The 15,576-nt window shown below is 41.3% G+C and overlaps 2 protein-coding genes across 7 annotated transcripts in view; both read right to left on the bottom strand.

Annotated features, from left to right (window-relative positions):
* Window positions 1-11,178, bottom strand: part of pnpla6 (patatin-like phospholipase domain containing 6) — a 32,326-nt gene extending 21,148 nt beyond the window's left edge. For 5 of the 6 annotated variants that reach the window (XM_037094973.1, XM_037094993.1, XM_037095010.1 and 2 more), the window contains exons 1-13: window positions 11,074-11,178; window positions 6,409-6,503; window positions 4,056-4,109; window positions 3,683-3,770; window positions 3,483-3,565; window positions 3,230-3,321; window positions 2,968-3,108; window positions 2,204-2,363; window positions 1,710-1,790; window positions 1,119-1,247; window positions 883-963; window positions 400-535; window positions 114-188 (exon numbers count right to left, since the gene is read on the bottom strand). In XM_037094973.1, the coding sequence (XP_036950868.1) occupies window positions 114-188; window positions 400-535; window positions 883-963; window positions 1,119-1,247; window positions 1,710-1,790; window positions 2,204-2,363; window positions 2,968-3,108; window positions 3,230-3,321; window positions 3,483-3,565; window positions 3,683-3,770; window positions 4,056-4,109; window positions 6,409-6,462 (1,174 nt within the window). In that variant the 5' untranslated portion in view covers window positions 6,463-6,503; window positions 11,074-11,178. Of the gene's footprint in view, window positions 1-113; window positions 189-399; window positions 536-882; window positions 964-1,118; window positions 1,248-1,709; window positions 1,791-2,203; window positions 2,364-2,967; window positions 3,109-3,229; window positions 3,322-3,482; window positions 3,566-3,682; window positions 3,771-4,055; window positions 4,110-6,408; window positions 6,504-10,293; window positions 10,311-11,073 lie in introns of those variants that run through there. The other variant, XM_037094982.1, reaches the window with a different exon arrangement.
* A 653-nt stretch (window positions 11,179-11,831) lies between these two features.
* On the bottom strand, window positions 11,832-15,219 carry LOC119004924 (ATP synthase subunit d, mitochondrial-like). The gene is made up of 6 exons (XM_037072656.1): window positions 15,090-15,219; window positions 13,597-13,727; window positions 12,810-12,906; window positions 12,341-12,412; window positions 12,168-12,230; window positions 11,832-12,016 (listed from the first exon to the last, which is right to left on the bottom strand). The coding sequence occupies exons 1-6, from the start codon at window positions 15,147-15,149 to the stop codon at window positions 11,885-11,887; spliced, it is 555 nt and encodes a 184-aa protein (XP_036928551.1). The 5' UTR covers window positions 15,150-15,219; the 3' UTR covers window positions 11,832-11,884.
* Between the last annotated feature and the right edge of the window lie 357 nt (window positions 15,220-15,576).

The following is a 15,576-nucleotide window of genomic DNA, read 5'->3' as shown; positions in this document are numbered from 1 at the left end:
GCAAGTACTTTTTCATAATTTCACATCGTTTAAATAACGCTCAGCCTGATAACTGGTTAAAACGAAATTACATTAAGACAACGTTATATATCAACAAGAGAGCAGTCCCTCACCAGCAATGTCAACTGGCATGGAGATGGTCCTGCTCAGAGTTGGCACTGTTGCACCATCCTTCCCTTGTTCCCCTCCTGTACATACAATAAACCACAGATGCAGAATGAAACAAGAGCCCAAACACAAAACAATCACTGGAGGAAAATGGAGAGTCTAGACAGAAAGCAATACATGTATAACTAAGATTCATTTTCTCAACCTCTTAGAGTGATGTGAGCTCTGAGTTACTGATCACAAAGAACATTCAACCACCCTGCCTCAGTTGTTCTAGTTTTTCCTCCCTACCTGTAGCTTCACCCTTAATGGCAGCTTCCCTGTGCTCCTCGGTCACTGTCAGGCTGCCAAAGCGCTTGCCATGGCGGATGGGACTGGTACGAGTCGGGTGAGGGGAGGGAGGTGGCAGACGTGAGGGCTGCATTTCCTGTAGGACAAATGTAAGTGGAAAGATGTACGTGTTCATTTGTGTGTGTGTGTGTGTGTGTGTGTGTATGTGTGAGATTGTTTGTGCGAGATCGGGTAGAGTGGATGGAGAGACACAGCATTAACGTTTGGTGACTCAGATCTTAATAAAAACAAGATGTGTATGTGTACTGGGCTAATGATGCTGAATTCCTGATAAATGCCAAACCACATCACCCGCAGATGTTTGCAAGGTTCTGGTTCACTGTCGGTTGTCTGTGTGTGTGTGTGTGTGTGTGTGTGCGTGTGTGTGCGTGTGTGTGTCTGTGCGTGTGTCTGTGCGTGTGTCTGTGCGTGTGATCAACTCACATGGCTGAAGAGCTCATTGGTGAGCCCCAGGTAGTTGTGCAGAGCGAGGACTGTTACTCTTTGGAGACGAACCATGATAATCTGAACAGAGGCAAACCAACAGGGAGTGAGTCATTTGACACATCAAACACAAACTGATGACTTCATGGGTGCATGTATTGCAGAAAACTGTACCATAGAGCACAACGGAAGATTTTTTTTAAATATCAACAATGTAACTAACACACTCAACCCACCTGTACTACTCGCACCAGGCTCTCAGGGTACTTCTCAAATATAGCGAGGAAGGCCTCGACAGGTAAACGGAGAACAGTGGAAACCTCTGCAGCCCTAGCCAACACCGTTCTATAAGGCTTCTGGTGGCCCTGCACACAAACATCACACAGAATACCTCACAAAACATTCCCATTTTAAGAAGCACTGATGTGGAATGCTTGCATCTTCTGGGTAATTCTAGAATTAATGTTACTTTTTAATGTTAGTCTCAAACAAAACAAAATCTTCTCGGTCGTCTTGTCAAACCCTTCATTTAAGATAAACATTGTCATCATATCTATTCCATTCAGTTTATGCAGGATTTCTCACTGGATTTACAACTAAAGATCAATGTACAAGTCATGTGTCTGTCAGGTTGGGTGAGCCAGCTGGTGGATGATGTGAGGTGTAAGGAAGTGGGTGAGGCTCTAACACACTCATATCCAGGAATGTATCTCATTCATTTTGCATAAAGTGCATTTGTGTGTTGGGGAAGAAGGTGTGTGTAGAGGTGTGGCGCAGCACACTTGTCTGTCTGCGTGTGTGTGTTGCAAGATGTGGGTGTGACCTACTGTGATGACATCCAGGATGCTGAGCAGGCTGTGGACACTGTCTCCTGGGTAAACCTCCTTCACCACACTTTCTTTGCCATCCTGGACAGACAGGAAGAAGACATGAATATCAGTGGATAATGACTTGTATTCATTCAGTGTTCCACGATTCTGAGTAATTACACTCAGTTTTAGAGATATAGATAACACCTGGATAAAAAAAACATCCTATTTAAAATGTGTTAAATACCATTGAGACTGTCTGTAGGATACTTATTATTATGGTGATTAAGAAATCAACCTTTGCAAACAGCCACATTCCCCTTGTTCCCTAATGAGATTATCCAAGTCAAATGTTAATAGATGCTAATACGCTGTTAAAGCCAGAACTCCCATGGTTAAGCACCTTAGAAGATTTGCTCCTGTAAGTTTTTAATGCTGCACAATTTGTAGCATAAATCCTCACACACAGAAACTGTCACATGCATGACAGTAAAATCAGGATAAATGCGTACCGCTCCAGTAAGGCACAATTCTAGTTTTCCATCCTGGACCACGTAGATGCTGCTGTCAGGCTGGCCTGGCCTGAACACGTACTCCCCTTGTTGGAACTGTACAAACACCATGTGTTTGCAGAGCTCCAGGAAGAGGGGCTTCTCAAAGTGACCCAGCACACTGCAGTGAAGGACGACATAGAGATTAGGAGGTGTGTACACACACACAAACAGGTGTGAATCTGTCCTGGGTTTAAATATTCAAAAATACTGGGCTTTTCTTTAAAAAAAAAAAAAAAAGTGTGAGAAGTTCTGTGGAATGCTATTAGCTGAGCTTTATGAGCACAGTCAGCTAGGCAACCACTTCATAACAGAGCCACACGTCTCACAGGCATGTCTGTAGAAGTGACTCTAATGTTTCACAGGAGATCCATAATGTATGAAATGGGCCTTTGAAAGATTTGGTTTTACACAAATATATGATAAGGCTGCAACTAACGTCAATATTCATTATCATTTAATCAATAGATTTTCTGCACCAGTGACTTAATTTGACTTAAAATAGATTTTATCGAGTGTGTTTGTGAGAGTCTGTGTGCACATGAGTTCTGACTGGATACACACACAAAAAAATCTATTTTTTCAATATGGCACATTCAGGATGCTGTGTATTAAAAGTCCCGGTGCTGGGGGTGGGTGTCCTGTACACCAGCTGAGAACCACTGGAGTAATCAACCAAATGTGGCAGCTTTAGTACATAAAAACACAGTTTAAGACAGACCTACCGGACATTTTTGAGCATGTAGAGCACCTCGGAGGGGAGGTGGGAGTTGGCCACATCAAATTCAGTGAGGTCGGCCTCCAGAACTGAGGGAGGAGGCTCCTTAGCCTGCAGAATGGGCACCTCCTTCTTAAAGCGCAGGATCCTGCACAGCACAAAGACAGGAGAAGAGACGAGAAGAAGTGATGTGGAGGCGTGTGAACAACCAACACTGAACTGGTCATGACCGTATTAATAATTTGGTGAACGTCAGCTTTCTGATGTACTTTTTGGCAATGTTGAGCATCTTCTGCTTCTTCTTTAGGCGTGGCCGAGAGGACGAGGAAGTACCCACCAGGGAAGAGGTAGACTGCGAGACCTGTTGGGAGACACGTTTGTTTAAATGGTATTCCCGTGATATTGCATTTGGTAGCAGAGAAATAATATGTAACGCAGTGTAAGTCAGAGCCAGCCCATGATAAGCACAGCAGTGATATGCATTCTGACTGCTGAAGTATTTCTTGTCAGCCACACACTCACTTTACGCATGATCTTTCGCCCGTAGAACATGACTTTGTCCCTCTTGCGAAAGCGGTATTTTGGTGCCTCCTGAGCTTCCAGATCTGTAGAATATAACAAAGGACAAAATCCATAGAAATACAAATAAGATCTAATTTTTCACTACTATCGTTATATGTTTTTAGCATATTGGTGAGACGGGGATCTCAGCAGTTACTGACTTCGAAGCTGGATCCTCCGCAAGATGAAGAAGATGAGGATGGCGATAAGGACTATGGCGATGCCCGCACCAATCACCATCCCCACCATCTGAAGAGAAGAGAACAAAGAGGGGAGTTTTAGTATTTCAGTTTGTAGGGTACAAAAAGTAATTGATGCTGCACTGAAATTATATCTAATATAATGCATTTAAGCATTTAATTATTTCATTGGCTTGTCTGTGTTTTCTAAATATTATTTTTGCTAAATCTTATTTCCTGACTTTCTCTTCCTGTGGGTAGATGTGTGGCAGCAACATGATTTCCTGCAGTAGTGACCCAACAGCAGCTAAATGAAAGCAATGGGAACAGGCCAGTGTATCTCAATGAAACTCACCATGCTCGTCTGTAGTTCCTCCTCCACAAACGTCTTGATGTTATCAAACCCGTCCTAACAGAGAAATACAAAATATTAATTCAAGCACAACAACCACAACCTCTACAGGCAGCATGCTAGCTGCTCAGTAGCATACCCACTGGTTGCTACAGTGTTTTGAGATTGAAAGACTGTGTGAGTCTGGGCTTGAAGGCTTCAATTCCACTGAAGTGTAATGGAATGTGGGAATAAGGGATTTGCCCTGGAGGCAGGAATGTCTGGTTAATAGTGCCGGGAAAAGAAGAGAAGGGGATGAAGATGTAAAATCTTATCTGACCTTCTCCAACTTAAATGTTTAATCATGTTTCCTGAGCCTTTATTTTAACTTTTCACCCTAAAGCGCCACTCAGAGCTTCCTTGCTTGGCTCCTTATGTGCAGACTGATGATTCCAGATGTGGAGCTTTTGGGCTCACAGACTACAATCTGGCACACTGGAAAGCGGGGCTGGATGGTGCAGTAAAGGCCAGGTGAGTGAAGTTTTTAGACAAAGGTATTGAGATCCAGAGAATTCATGTAACACTAAACTGAATTAATTCTTAACAGATAAGTTCACCCAAAAAACAAAATTCAGTAATTATCTGCTCACCCCCACGCAGATGCAAAGTGTTGTAGACGTGAATTTTCACAGTTCACAAAACATTTCTGGAGCTTCACAGCAAATAACATGATAACGCATAACATGGAGTCCTGCAGCGGTGAGAGGATGGAGCTTCTACAGACAGAAAAAAACTGATGGCGCTGGACTTTGGGTGAGGCACAGGGAGACAGGAAGCAGCTAAGAATGAAAGATGCCCAGAAGAGGTGAGCACAAGAACAAGTAGGAAATTCCTAATTTCTTTTCATGTGCATTGTCTTTGATTAAACAAACTGCTGTACAGAGCAAATATATTCATGGTGAGCAGAGCAGCTTTCCCCTCTGGCTTAATTAAAGTTCAGTAATATCAAACTAAATTGTTATTGACTCATCACAGCAGGACTGTCAGTGTAGGGAGTGGAAAGATTCTGGTCAAGATAAGCTTGTTGGTTTTACTGTGTGTGTGTGTGTGTGTTTGCTCTCAGATACAGTGCATTAAGAGCAGAGTAATATGTTTTTAGTGTTCTGGCCAACAACCAATGAGACTGCATGCCTGTTGTCAGTAGTTATTGATTAGTGTGTGAGGAGCTAAAGGTTATTTGGCAGTAAAAAGCCAAAGCTGAAAACTGGGAATATTGACAGCGGGTTTGACCGATGGGTGAGCGCATAAGTAGCATGCGCAAAACAGAAATGTGCTTTAGTTGTAGGCTTCAAGTAGGTGCGACTGAGTTATAAATCATGTAGTGAGTGTGTTCATAGTGTTAACATGATGGCTCAAATAGAGTGGCAATCTGAAAGTGTAACTAAAAAAACAACCGCATTCTCTCCACTGTACAAAGCTTTTAGTTTGCGTGTCATAAGCAATGTTTCACATGCTGCTGTGTGAGGATGTTGTCATGTGTCCTCATATGATAAAGGCAATCATGGGGATATAAGACATAGCAGAAAAAACATTTAATAACAATAATGCGTCTCTATCTTTAAATTAGGATATTTATTTATGTGCCTCCTTAGAATTCTTATTCAGAATAACTCTTTCTCATGTGAAGTTCTGTTATCCAAACCAAGCCTGATGGGTCTGGACAATGTATTGGGGCTTTGTGTGTAGCTTTGGGCTAAGGTCTGGGTTTGGTTAGGTTATTTTCAAAGTATAAGAAGAATTGTTTGGCTTGGAGAAAAAGAGAACGACAGAGAGCATAGCCGGTGCGCTTCATTAGACTGTCAAGTTAATGGTCTACAACAGAGACAAATAACACAAAATCTTCATTTCAAAGGAAAATCCCCACTGACTTGGGAAGGTCTGCCTCATTGTGGGAACATTGTGTCTGCTGACTGTGGTCGTTTGAACTGTCACGAAGAGCAGCCACATTCATCTGACCAATTTTGGGAAAAGGTCGTGTTGAGTTTGGTACCAGTGAGCTACCATGTAGCTAACATAATATACATAACATACTGTCTATTTGTTACAGTCTTTATGTGTATCTAAAGTAGATTTACAATGATTAATTGTAATTGTAATTTTGGGCATTATGAGCATTTATCACATTTGGTTTTTTTTTTGTTTACATTTTATAAACCAAACGAGGATTAATTCATTGTTAAAGATAATGTGAGTTTCAGCTTCAGTTTTAAGCAGACACTCTACGAGACCCTGATTGCCCCGTTTTAGAACTGCATTTACTGTACATGTATGTGCGTTTTGTTGTATATCATTTTGCAAATTCAGTGAGCAAACCAACCTCGCCAACCTCGGTGTCTCCTTGGACCTCTTGTTCCGAGGTACTCTGTCCCATTGTAACCCTGTTTCTTCATAGGGATGGTCCATCAACGGCCACTGGAAACAACAACACACATGCAAACTACTCTTTTAATGGAGGACATTTTGACATGTTAGTAGAACAGCACAGGTGTGAATATGGAAATCAATGAAGGCTAATATCCATTTAGCCGCTTCTGCTACTCTAAGGCTGTTATGGCTTACAGGAACATTTGACTAGAAAGGAGCCTTTGTTAGCGTTATCAGTACTGGTTTTGCTTTTCTTACAATGACATATTAAAAATATATGCTATGAAAAATGTCTGTCAACACAGAAATGTATGCCTGACTTTACAGCTGCATCAATGGAAAAATGCTACTTCACTTGTAACCTGATGTCATCAAACATTCACTCACTCACACAACTCAGCAGAGTTTCATTGTGTGGCTGCTGCCCAACATCTGCTTTTGAGGCATTTTCTCATTTCCTGTGACCCACAGAATTACATCCACACAGCTTTTACCCCCATCAAGAAAATGTCTTATTGTTGCAATGGACACGCATGCACACAAACAAACACTAAATAGCTCCAAGCTGCTTCAAAGACAGTGAGGAAAAATCTGCAACTGTTGTCAAACATGAGAGAGAATATGAAGCTGTTAGTGCACAGCCTTGCCTTGGGGCAAAGGGTTTTGAAAGTCTCCATTTATGTTCTTAATGGTCTGGTTGTAAAACCCATATTTAATCTCTCCTTAAAATTACTGTGACTGAGTACTAGAATCAGAGACGGATCAAATTATCGCATCCTACAGCAGCTCACTGCAGACACAGAGCCAGGCTTTGTCTGTGTCATACACACTCACACACACAGCAGGCTATCTAGATCACAGATAAAAACCTATCCAGATGGTAACCCCTTCCCCTCTTTTTATCCACCCATCCATCAATCCTGCTCCATTCACATTATGAGATGATCTTCTTTTTGTCCCAATTACTTGGTAACACTTGCATTTGGGATTAAGAGAGATCATTTAAGGTAGCACAACAACAAAATAAAAAGTTGTGAGTATTGTTTTGGGATACAATTTCTTCTTATCTTAAAATCTGTGAGCACATTAATATTATCATGTTTGAGCGAGTGCTGGAGTGATAAAGAGTTTGCCACTAGAATACTACTTGGTGTCTTTATGAAGAAAGCTTGAAAAATATTGTTGGTCAATGTTTTTGCCCTTTGATATATAACCTGCTTCTGCAGTAAGATAACAGTAGTGGTATTTTTTCTTTTGGTTTAATTTAGTATATTTTTCCATTAGTGTCAGTAAAATTTTTGAGTCTTGAAAATTCAACTACTCACCTAATTGCTGCCACTGCAAAGAAACAGACACGCTGTGATATTTCTCCTACTCTGGTTGCCCCTTTTTTACAGGAATATAACCATCCACTTTTACTGGGAGTCGCCCAGCTGGTCACTGAGCTGCTGCGCCGAAGCAATAATTCCTAAAGTTCATCCAGGCAGGCTACATACCACCTCGCTGCCCACATCTGCCAGTGCAGACTGATTCAGCTGACACAGCCGTGCGTACAGTGGCTGGGACAACAAGCTTCATTCACTGTCTACGGACAAATAAACAGCTATGCTAGCTTAGCTCGCTGATGCTCACCGATTTCCCATTCCTACCCTGCAGAAAGTGAAGCTGGAGGGAAAACAAGCTGGCTGACAGGCACTCTACGTTTGCTGAGGGCATACAAAGTAGGCTACAGCACTTGCATGAAGAAGCTTTTAAAACAAGTGAGCGTCTCGTGGCTAATTGCCGTAACACTGAAGACCATTAGAGAAAAGACATTAACATAACCACAGGATAGACTACAAATAGTCCTCTGGCTCTGTGTCTACAGTATTTATCTAAAAGATTTTAATGTGTTGATAGATAATGAGTAAAAAAAAATAACTGCTTGCCATTTACTGACTATGTACTGTGATGAAACTGACAGTCTGGTTAGTCTAGTCGAACACTGCCGTTAAAAAACAAACACAAACAAAACATTTGCTCATTTTAAAAATCAGAATCAGTCAATTGGTTCAAATTAACATTTAGACTTTGGAGCTGAACATGTCCTGGACACTAGCAAGACTTTTGCCAGCCCTGCCTCTGTGTATTTGTTTTTAAATTTGAAGATAAAAAAGAAAACAAAGTCAACTTAGAGAATAGGATCACTAGAAATTACAATAAATCAGAACAGTCAACTTGATATCTGCCCTTTTTCATTGTTCTGCTTTTTGCTGGGGGCCACCTTCAACTAACTAATGGATCCCTGTCCTCAGTTTGGAAATCACTCAGCAATCAATCAACAGAAAAATAATTCACTATTTTGATACTGAATAAATGGTTTTCATTTACAAAGCCTCAGCATCAGAAAGCCAATATATCTTCAATGTTGAGCTAATTATAGCTTAACAGATAATTCATTGTTTGGTCAATACAAGATCCAATAAAGTCTAGCCTGCATATGAAGTAACAATAGAGGCTTGCATCAGCTGCATCTTTCGTCTGATGCATTTCCTGCTTAATCTAAAGCATCAGTGGCTGGGAGGGGGTGGCTGTGCTGCTGCATGGCTGAAATTCAATCATTGAAAGGTTGAGGATGGAGTGTCACGTTACATGAAGTAACCCCGTGAGTCACAAACCAACTACAGAACAGGATGCCCGGTGTGAGGGACACACTGTAATCTCTCAAATTAAAATCTTCAGCACCTGTTTTTGAACATGAAAACTTTCCTACAAAACCAACACTTAATCCTGCAATATTCATATTTATTCATATGTATGAGGAGAGTTCTCATTTTTAAGAGAATTCAAAATGCTGCGTGCAATGATTGAGGGTACCGGTGAACGGATAGTTGTGTTCGACACCTTCAGCTGACCGGATATATGTCTGTCAGTCTTTCACAGTGTGAAATCAACGCCACCCGGATCGATGTGCTCATTTGTTGTTTTTTGGCAGGTTATTTTTTATTCTAAAATTTGCTTCTTCAATAAACTAAGCCCAGCTCTGCAGATTTTGGGGATGTGACAGTGCTGAAAATCATTTGGCACTGTCTACTCCTGTGCAGCAATCCCTGTGCCAATGCTTTCATCATTCTCGTTGAGAAAGTTGACCAGTACTTGTTGCTACACATGACACTTCGCTTCAGAATGTCTCTACATGGGCTCGTGTGTGGTAATAACAGTGTAAGAAAGGCAGAGGCCTGCTACACCCCTGGGGAGGAGACAGTGGTAAACCTCTAGCCTCCTAGCCGTGCCTCCCTCCATGCAGGCCTACTCCCATTGTTCTACATCAACAATGAGGCTAGTGTTGACTCCACTGTCCAGGGGCAGACCTGGGCTGACTACTAACACAACCATGTCTGTGTTCACCTAACACAATACAGCCTCTAGTCTGGGACATGGCATTCACAATAACAAGCCAGTAAGCGTGTATGGATCCATCATTTGGATGATGTAGTGATGGAGGAGGAAACACTGCAAAATGCTGGGACTCTGCACTACATCCATATTTGAATGATATTTGAATAACAGTGGAAGGTAACCATGTGCCACTCTGAAACTTACACCAGCCACCTTACCTGGTCTGTCACCTCTGACCCTAGACGTCACACAAAACATACATTACACACTGTAACTTTGTGGAAATACCTCTTAAAACGTGAGCAAACGGTACCTTGCAGGAGCATAAATAACATTAGTCCTCATGCAAACAGCGGCGAAAGTACTGACCAAGGTGAACTCAGAGGGCGACATTAGCTCATATTTCCCTCCAGCCAAAATAGTTTTGCATCATTTTACACCCACAGAGGTGTTACCTTACCGTCCTCTCGTGAAGACCCTTCGCTGGATTGTTTTAGTTATGTTGTAAACACACCAAGCCGACGGGGGGAACAGTTTGACAGAATGCTTAAAAGTGTGGTTTTCATTACAGTAAACCTCAAGCTCGACTGAAACGCAGCTAATTCACACCAGTAGAGGGTGTTTTGACGCAGTGGTGTACCGTCAGCTAGCTAGCAGTCACATGAAGCCTGTAGGGTGATTGTGGCTCAATAGATACAGTCAGGCCTTATTGTTTATGTTCGGACGAGTGTAAAGTGATTGCTTTCTTCTGGGGGAATCATTACGCGACTGGGGTGATACAACCGTTAGCATTCTGGCTATATTTGTAGGGTTGAAAACGGCAGAATGAAACATTTTTCCAGCATCCCGTGAAGAAGGCACCTGGCAGCCTATCACATCATAACGTAATCTCTTCTGGCTAACGCTGTCACTGGATAACGCTAGCTAGCTTCCTACCGCAGCTACCGATAGTGGTCTGCTCTGGTCCTTATCACCGATGGATACACTCCAAATAATCATTATTGGTCAAATGTAAAGTTTTCGTATGATTTCTGTCTTCCCTTAATGACCTCCACAAGCGCAATCTGACTGAGCTTTACCGTTATTGACACAGTTAAGCGGATAGCTCCTGTTTCCGACACTCGTTACTCACCAACGCTACAGAAAACCCTCCCTGTAAATCACACAATCCTGAGCTGAAACGCATCATAGAGAAAACATGTCATTAAATAACACATAGGTTATTACAGAAAGTGTTTACCTGAGCTGATGGACTCCCGTCAATCGTCACTGACTGTCAAATAACACACAACGGAAACCAGCTTTCATGAAACCCCTCCTGTTTTACTTCACCCGGAACAATGGCCAATCAATAACTGAGACGCTGTAACGATGGGCCAATCAAAATGCAAAGCTGGGGCGAAGGCCAGATGTCCCGCCCACTTCTATGTAAATAAACTGCCGGCGTCCAATTATTATTGAGGGACACAACCAGTGGCTCCATGATTGGATAGCAGAACAAATGATTGACATATAGTACCGACAAATGAACTTTAGACGGTTTCAACCGAGACTCCACATGGAAAACTTTGGAGATCAGTAAATGTTTAACTTACAAAATGCTATATGCTAATGTACAATTTAATCTCAGCGCTGATTAATGTAATTAAGTCAAACCTATCATTCACCAAGACTCTGATGCTCTATTGTGGCTCAGAACGGCCGCTAATTGAATCAGGAAAACGTCTTTTTATCTGGCGGCCACAAAAGCACAGTAGCCATGGCAGCAAATACCAATCCAAGAGGAAAAAATATCAATTATAACATCATATTGTATCTCAAAAATTATACTCATTTTGACTGCCAAACTCATCTTTCGAAGTTAAACTAAAGCAGCATCGCCCCCTGGTGGACTGTACCCGCATTGTCACAGGTTGCCTTTACTTTATTTGGCCCAGATTTCTAAAACACTCAGTCTACTTTTCTGTTCAGATGTTTAACAAATAAGGACATCATACATTTTTCTTTTAAAATACGTTATTTTATTGTGAGGTAAATGTCCAGTATCAGGATTACAGATCGGCAATGGGCTTGTTGGGCCAGTAGGGGTATTTGACCTTGTCCAACTTGGTCTCGGGGAAGGTGTCGTTGAGGTCCTCGATGGTCATCTGATCGAAGGGGATCATGTTCTGGAACTTGGACAACTGAGACCACATACAAAGGAACAAGGAGTGAGAGAGAGAAAATAAAAAAAAACTAGTCAGAAATTATAAAGACATTATATAGACATTATAAATAAAGATTTCCTGAGGTTGCCATGAAGTGGTTCAGCAAGTAATGCAAATACTGTCTCACCTGTGCCTCATAACCAGCAATGCGGGCCTTAGATGCTTCAATGTAGGCTTCTGCACTTTTGTTCTGTTAGAGAAAAGTGTTGTTATAGTAAAAAGTCAACCCATTTTACAATAGCACAGTTAAGCTGAAATTCATGGATGCAATACATTGATTCATTTGATGTAATCACTTACAGATTCAGCTTCCTGTGCACTGATGGCACTCGTCTGTGTGTCAACAGGCTCTGGGATCTGCAGGGCTTTGAACTGTGTGTAGGAGGGACATCTATGATTTACCAGTGTAACACAACCCAACAAATGTTCAACAACTCCACAGTGGGACTCGAATTAGCACTGCAACCCTCAAGTTGCTCAGACAAAAAGGAAATTCAAAATATCCTGAAAGTGACAACCTTTGACTGGTCAGTTGGATTATATAGCCTCTACAGATGACTCCACGTATTTATGCTCAAATTAATTAACCATTAATTTGGATCCAGGAACATGTTTTATATGTTATATGGAAATGCCTGAGCACAGCTGGATGCAGGTCTCCTACAATTTAAGTGGAAGATGCTATGTAGGGTCAGAGGAGATATTTCAATCTACATATTGTGGACAGACAATAAATAACCCATTTCATGTGAGTTTTCAGTTAACTCACCTTCTTCTCAAAGTCATCAACCATGCCAGCTTTGGCCACTGCACCCCTGTAATAACTCCAGTCAATGGCTGCAGGAGTCTCTGGCAGGGAAGTTAGTCTGGTATAAATAGAGAAGATGGGGATTAAGAAATGAGAATGAAGGTACAGAGAAAAAAGAATCCAGTAGAAATAGATAATAATGATGAGCAAATATGTTCATTAGTTGAATAAAATGTAAAAAGATGAACAAAAGGAAACACATGCAAGTAATTACAATTGCAATTAGCAATGAGGACCTGTTAAAAGCATTAAAGAAGCTAAGAATTAAATGACTGGCAGACTAATTTAACAGTTTTTGACTGCAAATTACATTTTTTTGCTATTAAACATCTCATAATAACCAAATTATGCTTCAGAAATGTTCACACATAATGTTAAGAATGAAATACTGGCTTAAGCGCGGGCATGTAAATAAAAAAAGGAACATCCACACACAAGGGACTGCATTATATTCCTATAGATCTTAGTGTGCAGGATGTCTTTCATGTATTTACAAGCAATTCTCTTTCCAACGCCTTGTGGAGCTTCGCACAAATGGTAAGCATTGGATGCTTCAGCTCTGTATCACCTACACCACTCTCTCACAGCGTGGAAGATAACTTCACAGCAGGGACACTGAATCTTCCCTCACATTGACACCATTTTGCTTAAATGCAGGAAAACACATCAATGAATGAAGTTCTGTGCTACAAAACAGAAGTTAAGATTGAAGTCGCCCTTCTAAGCATGCTGTCTGTGTGAAACTAACTTGGCAGCAATGGCATCACTGCGAGTCTTCAGTGCATTGAACATGGTCCTCTGGTTGGGTGGAACCCGCTCAGCAAACGCCACCCAATCAAGGGCCTTCAGGGCTACACGACGGCCTGCCATCCTGACTCTCTGAGAGGTAGAAGAAAACCTTTTTAGTCCCGACAAAAACTTTCACTACAAGACCTCAAGCACCAGCATATCCAATACATTTCATTGACTTAGCCTCTTCCCCATGGATGGTGGTTTTCCCTGCTTGACTTCTGCTATCATTATCATCATTATTATTATGATTATTGTTATGATGATTACTAATATTATTATATGCTCAGTATTATCAAAATTCATATCTCAATTAGTAAAGCTGTTAGTTCTGCTGGGGTTGCTGTTATCTCCTACTCCCTCCCTCCAAGTTCATGGTTATTTTGAATTATGTTGCTGCTGATTAATTGTTTAGCATTACTTTGAAGTGTTTCTAATATTTCATCTACTCCACTTGGATCAGTGAGGTTTGACGAAGTATTTGGAAAACCCTAACCCAATAATGCCTAAAGACAGATTCCTAAAATACCTTAAGGTTTTATCAAAGACTTTTTATGGCCGTTTCAAAGCAAATTGAACATGTGACCTTCATGAAGGTACAATTTATTACAGGGCAATCTATAAGACAACATCATTCCAGGGATGTGCATCTAATTGCCTGGATTCTGACTGCATCTGCACAGTTATCTGGCATCAGCATTTAATGACCATATGTTCATGTATGGCAGGTGTAGTAATGGCAACCTACTTTTGTATTGACATTGCAGTGTTACTTATATTACAAGCTGCTGATAAAATGGTTTCATGTGCATTTAACTTGATTAAGTGTCATTAGTTAAAACATGGAGCAGAGTAGTAACCATGTCACAGACAGATACGTGTTTCCTACAGACTTCATGCACAACGCGATGTCAAAATGAAGTTACTCAGTGCAGTGCACCAAGTTCACTTGCAATGATTTACTCCAAGGTCTGTGTCGCAGAGATATCAAAAAAGTATATTAAACTTCGCTGACAATGATCATTAGCTGCTAGCCATCGATGCAATTTAACGCCAACTGTAACGCTAGCTTTAATTAACACTGCGAATAAAGAGCGTCCGACTGAAAGAGCTAGAAAATCTAGAGCATGTTTTTAATAACTAATGGAGAATATAAAATGGTAAAAACACACTTCAGACGAGAAACAAACAATGACAGTAGGCCCTTGACATTTTGTTCTGTTCAGGACCCCAGCAGAACAAGCTAACGGTAGCTAGCTCTGTTAGCCTGCTAGCCAAGGTCAGAGAAACCTCTGCGTGACAAAAGCGTTTTAACAAACACCGACTGAACGTCACGTTTGCTTTTGCAGACTCGCACACAACGATACATGAGTCCGCTGCATGAGTCAATGTTGAAACAGATTTCCATTAGATGTTCTTTCATTGAGTAAACGGCTCAGCTACTATACTCACCTCGCTGTAGGATAGTGTTGGCTGTGACAGAGCGGAGCAGCGGAACTGCTTCTTCTTCATCGGGAGCAGCAGCAGCGGGGAGCTGCTCCCACCATCGCCCTCTGCTGGACGGACCGAGTACAGCGACTCACACCGCCTTCACTTGTCCGTCGAAAGCTCATAGAGACCATCTCCACTATATCTTTATTACTGTATGATATTGTAGCCGGCACTATATCTGCGCCTTAACTGGGGAAGTGTATATATACCAAAGTCAACTTTAAATCGTGTTTCCGTGATTTTATTTAGGCTATAAAGGCGACACAGAGAGAGAGGCAGGGTAAAAAGAACAAAAGAGCGTGGGAATGAAAATTGGAGGATGGGGGAAAAAACATTATACATGAAAATGTATGTATATTTATTTTTTAAATATAACTCGTGTTTAACACTGATTTATATTGGCATAGTTACGCAGCATCATTATATAGCATTTCACCTACTGGTACAG

The sequence above is a fragment of the Acanthopagrus latus genome, chromosome 1, assembly GCF_904848185.1.
Source record: "Acanthopagrus latus isolate v.2019 chromosome 1, fAcaLat1.1, whole genome shotgun sequence".
NCBI lineage: Eukaryota > Metazoa > Chordata > Actinopteri > Spariformes > Sparidae > Acanthopagrus > Acanthopagrus latus.
The sequence above is the reverse complement of the archived record's forward strand: the minus strand, read 5'-3'. Positions and strand labels throughout refer to the sequence as shown.